The 10940-nt window shown below is 43.4% G+C and overlaps 2 protein-coding genes across 3 annotated transcripts in view; one reads left to right on the top strand and one right to left on the bottom strand.

The window, feature by feature from the left end:
- Nucleotides 1-694: 694 nt before the first annotated feature.
- Nucleotides 695-6576, bottom strand: LOC144098562 (PEST proteolytic signal-containing nuclear protein-like). 2 transcript variants are annotated; one of them, XM_077631305.1, is made up of 5 exons: nucleotides 6421-6576; nucleotides 5881-6110; nucleotides 1304-1378; nucleotides 1162-1214; nucleotides 695-1103 (listed from the first exon to the last, which is right to left on the bottom strand). In XM_077631305.1, exons 1-5 carry the CDS (start codon nucleotides 6473-6475, stop codon nucleotides 986-988), a joined length of 531 nt encoding a protein of 176 aa, XP_077487431.1. In that variant the 5' UTR covers nucleotides 6476-6576; the 3' UTR covers nucleotides 695-985. The 2 variants fall into 2 exon arrangements, with proteins under 2 accessions (XP_077487431.1, XP_077487430.1); XM_077631304.1 differs by lacking the exon at nucleotides 6421-6576 and adding an exon at nucleotides 6231-6397 and having other exon boundaries at nucleotides 5881-6130.
- Nucleotides 6577-6687: 111 nt separating this feature from the next.
- Nucleotides 6688-10940, top strand: part of Cul5 (cullin 5) — a 31691-nt gene continuing 27438 nt past the window's right edge. The window contains exons 1-3 of the mRNA XM_077631302.1: nucleotides 6688-6786; nucleotides 7535-7644; nucleotides 9667-9766. Of these exons, the coding sequence (XP_077487428.1) occupies nucleotides 6769-6786; nucleotides 7535-7644; nucleotides 9667-9766 (228 nt within the window). The 5' untranslated portion in view covers nucleotides 6688-6768. The remainder of the gene's footprint in view (nucleotides 6787-7534; nucleotides 7645-9666; nucleotides 9767-10940) is intronic.

Here is a 10940-nt window from a genome sequence, read left to right as displayed (position 1 = left end):
CGTGAGGCACCAGCATCAATTAAAATCCTGCTGAGAAATAATCCGTGCACATGCAGAGAGATTGCTGTGTTAAGGCTGTCATAACTAAAATGTTAGAGGGTTAATAAACAGAAGGATGGAGTGCAATGCATTAAGAAATACAGCTTATTTATTTCTGAAAGAAAACTCACCACTTTATCATAGGTTTCGTGGTTTGAGGCCCTTTTGTGGAATATATTCCATAGAACAGGCAGAAATAAGCTGCTACGAGTATGGAATGACGGCAGACTGCCTTCACACAAAAGGCTGTGCACACAGGTCGATGGGGTTCCAGGTGGCAACAAAGCTTTCCTACAGTATTACACAGAAGTTCCATCACCAGTGCAATGAATCAGAAGACCCTGACACAACTACTGGAGAGATGCTGCGATGGTGCAGTGGTTATGGTTTTCAGCAGCTGACTGGAAAGACGTGGGTTCGATCATCGCATTTCGATAGAGGCAAAATGCTAAAAGCCTATGTACTGTATGGTATCAGTGCACATCAAAGAACCCGAGATGGTCGAAATTATCTGGAGCCTTCTACTAAGGTGCCCCTCATAGCCTCAGTCACCTTGGGGTGTTGAGTGCTGTTTTGTCTTGTCAATTACTGTGAAACTACTATGGCTATTTTTCTCTTGTGGCATAAATGTTAAAAAAATGCAGGCAGACATACATTTCAGAGACTGTGATATGTTTATTTACAGACCAAAAGCAGAAGAGAAAAAATATTGCAGTCAGTGCCTTCTATAATAAATCTACTACCCATCTAAATGAATGGGGCGTGAGCATTTTTGGTCCTGACTCTTACTTATGCAGTTGCTTTATATATTTTTTTACCACACAATTGCACGTGCAGTATGACAGGCAAAGAATAAAGCATGAACAATTCCAATTAATTTCAACAAATACTCCCAGATAGAGTGGGCCTCTCTTTTCAACTGCTGAAATGACGCAACAAACTTTTATCATTCTGACACTTCATTCATCTTGTTTTTCAGGTCTCTCTCAAATACCTTCTTCACATCGCAAAAGCCCTTGCGAGTCTTGCCAAACGAATTGGGTCCAGCAGAAGTTGGAGTGTCCCTGCAGCCAAAAAGAGAGCATCAGTTCCTGTGTTCTTATACACAAGTTTGCTCATTACCTGCCAATGTTTCGCATGCGCATTTTCGCCTCTGGTGGCATCTCTTCTTCTTCCTGTGGGGCACATAGCATGCTTGCACTCAGTTGTCATATCTTAGCAGTCAAGCTTGATGATAGGTAAATGCAAGTGCTGGCAAACTCACATCACTACTTTGGTTGAAGGCCTCAGCAACAGATAAGCTTGAACTTTTCTTCACTGTTGATTGATCTTTGAACTTCTGCATGCGGGAATGGCAGAATGAGAAAAAGAACAAGCAGTGAGTGCTACTAGCTTGCAAAACCTAAGTGTGATCTGCCAATGCATATCTGCCAACTCTTAAACATTCAAAATACCAACATTGAAGCCAAGTTCACTGTTGGGCTAATAGGTGCATTGTACTGTGCAATATTCAGTGCTAAGAAACATGAACGAGATGCCACACTGAAAAAAAAAATGGTTAAAAACAAAAAAGTGTCAATGTAAAGCTGTGAATAAAGTGACCAGTTGTAAATCGATGCATGCATGTGTATTTTCTTGTCTTGTCTAAGTTTTTTAGCACTGCACGTTCCATAGCTGTCAAAGCCAAAATACCATACTGAAGGGGAAAATGTGAAAAGTTCTTACTATACCAGAGGTCATAATTTATTCAAAGGTGCCATGACTCAAAACAGGACCTCTAAAGACACATTTTATAAACAGAAAAGCTAAGGAAATGATGAGGATCCCAGAGTCCTAAGTGAAATACTGCTAATGGCACTACACAAACTGGTTTCCCTTGACTATTACCAGCTACTCAACTGCTCTTTTGAACAAAAACAAAAAAGAATATAACTGAGTGCAGGCCTTGTCTCGTCTGACTAAGGCTTTCTTACACTCGCTTCACTTTGCTGGGGCATCAGAGATCTCGGAACAGTCTCAAAGACCTATAATACTGCAAACATGTCAAAGGTTGCAGATTAACAGACAGTGTATTTGTCTTAGCTTGACCGTTTCAACTTCCAGACAAAACTTGAAACAGACAACACAAAAGTGTGCCTCTGTTAAAAATGGCTACCACAGGGTTGCTATTTCTGTCTTTAAAACCCATATTTCCTCGAAAACAATGCAAAGGAAAAAAAATAAAGGTAATAAAATTACAGGTGCCATTACAGCAACTGTACACAAACCCCAAGAACTGGGCAGTTAATGATGAAACAAAATAGGTTGTGGTCAACACCTCAATATGTGTATATACTGATAAGTCATCTGTAGCCAGTCTTAAAGGTACCACTTAGTCATAAAAACACTATGGGTCTACAAATATATCAAATCTAAAATACTGAATTACACATCTTCCTATTTTGAAACAATTCCAAATTCTGAATATTATTTGAACGATCAACAAACAAGTTATTTCTTTTTTTTTTAGTTTATGAATACAGAGTATGATAGACTTTCAAACTATTTTTACACAAGCAGTTGAGACAAGTCATAATCTGAAGCCTCACGCAGCATACCAAAGAGTTAAATTTTTGAAATTCAATCTTATCTACCATGACAATGTATGAACAATATATTCATCACCATAATCATAAACGAAAGTGCACTTCCCACGAAACGCTGGGTTCCTTTTTCCTTCTATTATATTTCCTATATAGTTGCTGCTGATCGTAGCGGCTTCTATCGTCGTTTTCAAGAGCATACTGTTACAGCAAGCAGAGCTGCACCCTTTGGTTAGCCTCTATGAGCACAATGTCTCTAAGATGGCCTGGGCATATTCTTGCTGAAACAAAGGCAAGGTGGAGAGAGACAACACACCACTGGCTCCACCATAGGATACTGTCAACCGACTAGCCCTGCCACACGCAATACTGTGATTTCTCTTTGCATTTCGCGTTTCTTGACCCCGCAAAAGTCTTTGCATTGATTGCATTGACGCTGCGATTTGTCATGAGTGAACAGTAAGTTGGAAAGAACTCTAAGAAGCATAGAAGCATAGTGCCCTCAGTGTTTTTTATGCAATATCAAAGTGACGTCAACGAAAATGCACACGCATTCAATATGGGTACACTGAGCAAGCTGTGCTTTAAAAGGACAAAACATTGAATTTTAATCCAATTTTTTTCGCCTCAGTGGAAAGCTTACTGTGTCAGGTACTCGTTTCCGAAACAGTTTTGTTAGAAACACTGTAGACAACCTTTACCAAAAATTTTTCAACCACTGTGTGTGCCCGTTTCTATGTAGGCCGATGCTGGAAACCATGATTAGTGAAAGCGATGGCGATTACATGCTGGCAGAGGTGATGCACCAAAGAATAAAACAAAGTAATTAGCCTTTCCTTTATATGCAGCAGCACCCATTTCAGTTTCCACATCCAAAGCAATATATTATGGCACAGTAACGTACACCTCTATGACAAATGTTTTAGTGGACAGTAGTTGCCACTTGATCCAAGAAATGCAAAACAGTGGCGTCATCCAGTGCCAAAAGCTAAAAGTACATTTTCGGCGATGCAAAGGGTTCGTTGCTTATCACCGAAAGGCGCAATGGAGAAACTGTAAACTCTAATAAAATATGAGGAACGCCCCTGAAAGAAAAAAAGAACACTCCGCATTTAAAACAAATAAAAGATATTTTACAGAGATGTGGTTGCGTGGTGTACCCAACTAACAATGGCTTGTGTCCTGAATCCTGATTACAGCATTACAACACCCTTGAATTCTGTGTTGACCACTGATCTTCACTAGGGGGCTGGATGCTGATACATGAGGTGCTCGAAAGTGAAGCCACCGGAATTTGGGCAGCACGTCCCGGAAGTTAGCCTTTGGCAGTGACAAAATCGGACCTCAGCACGGTTTTTCAGTTTTAGTTTTCGTTTTCCACTTAGCATTTAGTCTTTTCAATGTTCTCGTTTTTTTTCGCGACAATGCCTACCTGTTGCACCGTAAACTGCATGAGGAAAGCAGCAAAACCCTCAGGAAAGACGTTTCAAAAATAAGGGTCCATTGCATTGCTATGGGACGACACTAGCAAACGACAGAACGTCGCTGCACACAGTACTTACGGAGCCTCGTCTGCTCAACTGTGTTGTCCTGTTGCGCTAGCGTCGCCAACTCTGCTCTTTGTTGTGATGCACGTTGTCGCGCTCTAAGCCCAAGTTATACCATCAATGGGGGATAAATTTAAGAAAGAAAAGGTGGAAACCTTCATTAGGCAGCCGACTTTGCAGCGACCATTTTACCGAATTATGTTTAGAACTAACTGGAGCGAGCTAGGGCGAGGCCACAATCTGGTGAGGTGCCGTCGGTGTTCTGCTGATTCACATTAGCGCGTCCAAAATGTATATGGTACAACTTTTTCGACGGAGCGTATCAAGTACTGTTTCATAGTGTCGCAAATTATGCCTGAATGGGCTTTTATTTGTGATGCTTGGTGCAGTTGACTTCTAACAGCGCATGTCACATGCGCTGCTGCATTCGTCTTTCTCGTCAGTCGTTTTCTCTTGTGCTGTGTAGATGAAACGTGGCTGTGCTATAGAGTTAGGTTAAAAGCACGTCTGGAAGGTAAATGGCACATAAAGCAATAAACATCACCTGTCATCGATGAGAAGAGACATCGTCCGCCACAAACGCGAAATTGAAACAGTGGCAGCTGTATAACGAGTGGCTCTTCGAGTGTCAGGATTTCCGCGCCATTGCCTTTTCTTTGCTACACGAAAATTTGTTTTTAAGATGACTTAGACTCATCGTCATTTCACTACTTCCCCTAATTAAGCTCGGAAGACAAGAACCAGGTCAGAAAATAGTGTTTAATGCTCGTACCCCTTTGCCGCGCGCATGGTGAGACATGCATGCCTGTTCAATTCGGTTCCTCTGAAATTACAGTGTTCCCTGAACATGCTCACACTTATCACGTTCAGCTTGCTTATTCCTTTGATATTACAGTAGACGTTACACGAAAACAACGCGAAAACTGAGGACGGAAGGGTGAAAGATGTGACTTTTTGCATTGAAATACACAGCAGACACCGAACTTCCTGGACATGCCCTCCAACTTCTGGTGGCTTCACTTGTGCCCACTTCAGAAAGCGGGAATGCGGCATCCAGCCACCTAGTGGAGATCAGTGGTGTTGACAGAAGTCTCACGACATTGGAGACAAATAAGTCAATCAGTCACATATACTTCTCGTTTCTAAAGTCATGCCACAAAAACTGGCATGACAAAATTTGAGTTACATGCAAGAATAGAAAACCAGCATGTGTATGAACACTCTAAAACTGTATTACACATGCAGACTGCTATGAATCCATTTTGTTCTTTGATGCTTCATTTGCTCTTTTTCACTACACGAGCATGGGCCAATCAATAAAGTCACCGCCGAGTTATACATCAGTTATTCGGGATCAGTTGACTGCCCACTTCCTCATACTTTCTACATACCACAAACAATTCGAACATGCCAATGTAAGTGGAATGGACTAATGTCATACGTACACCTAGTTTGAGCATGAGTTTTTCAGCAGACAATAAACAGTCTCCAAAGGGCTGTGACTATATTATGACTTGAAATTGCTCACACTAAAGAAACAACAGCTTAAACATGTATCAAGCACAAAAAGACTGCTTACAGAAAAGCCCGTTTTCTAAGCACGTACTGATTATGGCATTGCAAAGCATTTTCAGCATGAAAGCTGTGAACAGGGGCACTAGGTAACTAGGAAGGAGTATTTTAACCAAGTATCAGTGAAAGAAGAGGTTTACCGGCGCCCCGAACTTGATGGAAATGGGTGCAGGTCCCGGTTTCTTCAGGTCCTGTGCCTTGGCACTGCTGAACGTCCGAGAGAACCCCATGGCGATCTTCGGTTTCTTGACTGCATCGTCCTTGTCGTCTCCATCAGCAAGCTTTCGCTTCTCGGCGTCAACGGTGGTTGGCGATTGCCGCTCCTCATCGTCGCTCTGGCGGTCTGACGCTACCTCAGTAGTGCCAGCGCCTATGTCAACGGCAAACACACTGGCAGGTTTAAAGCAACGGCTCGATTAATCAACTGCCAGCACAGCCACGTTGACCAAAATACATTGAAGCATGCAGACTGCGAGATGAACATACGCACGGGCTCAAAAGCGCTTCGTTCAACAGAATCGAGAGATGACGGCTGAAAACTATCCCGCCAACTAGCCCTAAGACTGAGCTCTGTGACAGTACCCAAGACGCGAAGAGAGTTGCGTGCATTAGATTTCACATTTCGTGCTGCTTAACGAAATCCGAATTATGCCACCAAGAAACAAACATGCACTGATTACCTAAATTCGCTGATCCTCGATCGTCCCAACGACTCCTTCCAGTAGAGCTCGCCATTTTGTACACAGATTGTTGTTATTAGACGATTAGTGGACTGTTGCGACGTGCTTAGCGCCAAATGTGCAGGTACTACATACCAAGCACTTCTCTTGGTTTCTTTCGCGCTCTTAATAAAATTTGTTGACAATTTTAATTTGCACTGCGCTTATTTTATAGTAAAAAAATTTAGTTACGTCAGCAGACGTTTGAAAAAGTCACGTGTTAAGATGTTTATTAGGGAAGTCGACGCAAGTCGCGAGTCGTATCTGAGTTCAGTCACTGTTGTCGCTGTAGTCGCGCTTGCAGCTAGCATGGCGGCGGTGATAAAGGTGAGCGATTGTGGATACCTTCAGCTTTCTCAAGCTCACTTGTTCGACTGACAAATCTTCAAACCGTGATGGATGACCGTTTTGTTTGGACGTAGACAAAGCTAACCGCTGAACTAAATTGCTTTGACGCTGCGGGCTAAGTGCGCGCAGTGCCGGTCATATTAGGTTTAAATGGCAAGTAAATATACAACAGCAGCTGACTGTTGGAACCAAACAACAAACTGCAGAAGTCTCATCTCAACAGTGGTAATAGGGTCGCTGGGACAACGTTGCTGGAGACCAACACTAACACTATTCTCATGTGACCCTACTCGTTGTCACTGCACGCATTTGATTCCAGCATCTCATTCGATGCTATCAAAACCGCGCATCACGTCGTGAGATGCGCCTTTCGGTCTGTCGCAAGACCGCCTCTTTAGAAGCAGCGATCTTGGAATTGTCCGTTGCGATAGCGTCTATTCTTGGTCTGCTGCGTGCCGCTTGTCTGAAAGTGAGCTCTTCTGGTTTCTGCTCAGCTGCTTGTTCCGATAGCCTGTGACGCAGTCGACAGTCCTGCTTATTTAACCCGACTACATTTTTTGGGGGGGACACACATACAGGAGACTCAACGACTGGCTTCACGCCGAAGGCTTTATTGACTTGTACAGCTGCCTGAAGTTTTAACACGCGTTACTGAGGGCCGTCCGAAAGTACTAACGCCGCGCACCCTCATAACACGAACGCATAGCAGCTTGCGAAACTCTCGCAGGAAAAATCTCAGCTGCAGTTTGACGAGCGGTGGCCCAAAATGCGGCCGACCATACTGAAGCTGCTTCACCAGGATCCCATCACAAGGGACGAGTGGCAAGGACTGTTCTGGTGAGCGCTCATTTCCTCACGCTGTGTGCTACTCGGCAGCAGAAAAGTGTCTCGGTTAGGCTGCACTGCCGCTTCCCTTTGCTGGAGTGTCGGCTCTCGAGACAGGCGGCGAAATGACCGTTTCATGTCAGTTTGCGTATTTCGGTCCGTGACGTATACTTGCCTGGCGGAAATGCCGAAAGGCGTCGCAAGAGCAGCGAGTCGCACGACAGTGCGTGGTATGCACCACTTTTACTCCCGACTGTACGTTATGTTCAGATTGGGACGAAAGGGAGAAGAAAGAAATCTTGATTTTACTGGCCTGATAGTTGCGATACTTGCGGCAAAAAAATAAAGTCTCTGTCACTAAGACACCTTGAATTGGCACAAAACTAATGGTCGTTGAGTGCGGATATGAGATTGGTTTAAATGGTACTTGAAGCTGATGCTACTCGAAAGTTAAGCATCATCACATTGAGATCCATCGGGGGCATTGTACCTTACTTTAACGTCCCTGAAACTTATGAACTACTAAACTTCAAAACAAGAACAAAATTCTAATTCTGCCGCAAAGGTTTATTGTGAAGCAGGCCATCTTCCCAGTGAGCGTTGGAACGGGTTGTGTAGCATTGGCATTTGTGAATCAAGCGAGAATCGGATTTTGTGGGAATTGGAAGCATGCACGGGATAGGTATTTCCAATCATTCTCTATACTCCGCCTCAAAATATATAGCAAAGTGTATGGCCAGGGGCAGATTTACTGTGAGGGACGGGGTGGTCGTTCCACCCCCAGGAAAGAAAGTTTAAAATTATGCTGAGCCTCATTCTTTTGGTGAAAAGGGCAAGAAATACATGGTTCAAATGGGACTGCCCACTTCAAGAGTGACCTGCCGCTGTGATGGCTCGGTGGTTATGGCGCTCGGCTGCTGACCCAAAAAGACGCGGGTTCATTCCTTGCCGCGGCAGTCACCTTTCAATGGAGGCGAAATGCTAAGACCTGTGTACTGTGATGTCAGTGCAAGTTAAAGAACTCCAGGTGGTCGAAATTATCTGGTGCCCTCTATTACAGTGTTCCTTATAGCCAGAGTCTCTTCAGGACGTTAAACCCCATAAACCAACCAACTTCAAGAGTGGCCCGTAAATCTGCCTCTGTGTATGGCTGTCACTTGCATTTTGCCCCATGTCAGGGCAAAAGGTCTGGGAGCTTCTTTCCCTTTTTTTTTTTTACTTCCACATGAGATTTCATTGCAAACTTATGCTCTAATGTATGCTCCACTGCTATGAAAAAAGAAAAGACCTGCAAAATAATTTATTATTATTGTTTAAAGCTACTAAAATTGTTGAGAATTAGCATACATATAAATTGCATTCAATTTAAATTCAGTCGGCGGTATAGCTGTCCAGATTTTCATCTTTTATTGGGTCGAGGTTTTTAATATGATACTTCTGACAGCAGCATTAGTTTAAAAACTAGACCACAATTATTGGATTTTGAATAATTTATTCATGGACAGTAGATAGCTATAACCAAGTGAAGTGGATTAGTGGGTGTCACTTTCTACTCCTCAGGATAAATTTGCTGGCTCAAACTCAACTGCAGCAATGACATATAGCCTCCAACCCATATTCAAAAGTGCTCATATGCTGAGATTTTGGTGCAGATCAGTGAACGCTTTGTGGTCGAAAATAATGCAGAGTCCTCCACTAAGGTGTGATTCTCAGCCAGTCTCATGTCTCTAACATACAGACACCTATTAATATTTTTATGTGGGCAGCCGTTTAGACTGAAGTGTTACATAAGAGAAACTATGGGCAATTAAACCTGCCAGTCTTCTCCTTTGACCTGAGTACTATAAAGCCCATCGTGGACTGTGTGAGAGAGCAACAGGCTCCTTCCAGCTCCTTGGATGCTTGTGCGAAAGTCACTCAATCTTCGTGTGGTGCAGGAATTGACTGCGGGTGCTCTGTTTGTATAACACAGTTTGTAAAAGTGTGAGAAGCTTTTGCAACTCACTGGTTGAACGTCAGCACATTGCTTTCCAGGGACATTCATGCAGTGTGCCTTTGGGACGAGCGTGGACCTTCGAAACTGTATGCTGCACTCCAGGAGGACATTCTCGAGTTCATCAGCGTTGCTCAGAAAGTGAGTCTTGCCAATCCATCTGCTATCATCTTCATCGGAGCACTTCCTGTAAACATAGTTTTTTTCTCTGATCTCATAGACAAACTGCTGCAATTTGTACGGGTAGGAGCAATGAAGAGGAGGAAGAGAAAGCACAGTGACTGGCTTAGCCAATTGCACACCACAGGTCAAAGTTGACATGAAAGCATCTGTGATGTTCAGGTGTTGAGACCAAAACTGAAACAGCATGAAAGAAGAAATTATGTAATCAATTACTCGCAGGTGTGGGAAAATTCCATGTGGCACTTTATGTTTACTAATGTCTGGCGCGTAATTACAAAGAAAGAACGCCCAACCAAAGTTTGGTGTCTGTGCCCATTAAGAAGAGGCCACGAGACACCCTTGCTAGTTGATTTTAATGTTTTTTTTTCCACATGTTGCCATCCTTTGTGGTTTCTGCCAAGCCATGATAGCTTCACGTAGGTGCCACTAGCTTTCTTGTATGAGAAGAGGGTGACTCATTCTCAGTGGACGAAATTTCGAAGGTAAACCACAGGCATTGCACGATCTTCACCAGTCCTGTTTTTTTTTTAACTTCCAGGACATTACTAGTATTGACAGAAAAGAGAAAGTCATAGGAAATCAGAAACAGTAGCTTCGATGAAAAGTGCTTGGGTCCCCTGTGCAGCTTCCTTTAAGCATAGGGATAAATTCAGGTCATTTAGAAGATAAAGGACGTGCATTGCATTCCACATGGCAGTGGCCCTCAAATATAGATCTAAGGACCCTGCGTGGTCTTCAGTAGATGCTTCTAGGGCCCTTGAGCAGCTTACTTTTCAGTGGAACCTTCTACTTACTTTTGTCTTTAACGTGAGACTAGACGGAGCTTACATGGTTTTTTGGCTCATCATGTTCTGATTTAAATGATGGCTTTTCTAGGACTTCATTCTGGGTTGTGCGCTGCTGCAGTGTAGCTGCTCAGTGCATGCATGGACCAGTGAAATGAACTCGCATGAAATTTGTCAGGCTATTCTTTGTTGTGTACTCTTGAAATAAGTTTGATCCGTGACCATTTACTTGCATGAGCAGTCGCCCCACAGTAATACTTCTACCCACCCCTGTAGGCTCTGAGGTGGCCGTCATTGGTGCTCAGTGGGCACTTGTCACATTCATGACTGCAAAACAGTGCCATGCC

This window comes from Amblyomma americanum, chromosome 7 (assembly GCF_052857255.1).
Source record: "Amblyomma americanum isolate KBUSLIRL-KWMA chromosome 7, ASM5285725v1, whole genome shotgun sequence".
In the NCBI taxonomy this organism is placed as follows: domain Eukaryota; kingdom Metazoa; phylum Arthropoda; class Arachnida; order Ixodida; family Ixodidae; genus Amblyomma; species Amblyomma americanum.
The sequence above is the reverse complement of the archived record's forward strand: the minus strand, read 5'-3'. Positions and strand labels throughout refer to the sequence as shown.

Bases quoted from the DNA above. Each gene is read 5' to 3' on its own strand.
- LOC144098562 (XM_077631304.1), bottom strand. From the start codon at position 6,349: ATGCACGCAACTCTCTTCGCGTCTTGGGTACTGTCACAGAGCTCAGTC. The intron at 6,131-6,230 runs GTGCGTATGTTC...TAAACCTGCCAG, and splicing joins AACGAAGCGCTTTTGAGCCC to TGTGTTTGCCGTTGACATAG. The intron at 1,215-1,303 runs GTGAGTTTGCCA...TGTGCCCCACAG, and splicing joins CCTTCAACCAAAGTAGTGAT to GAAGAAGAAGAGATGCCACC.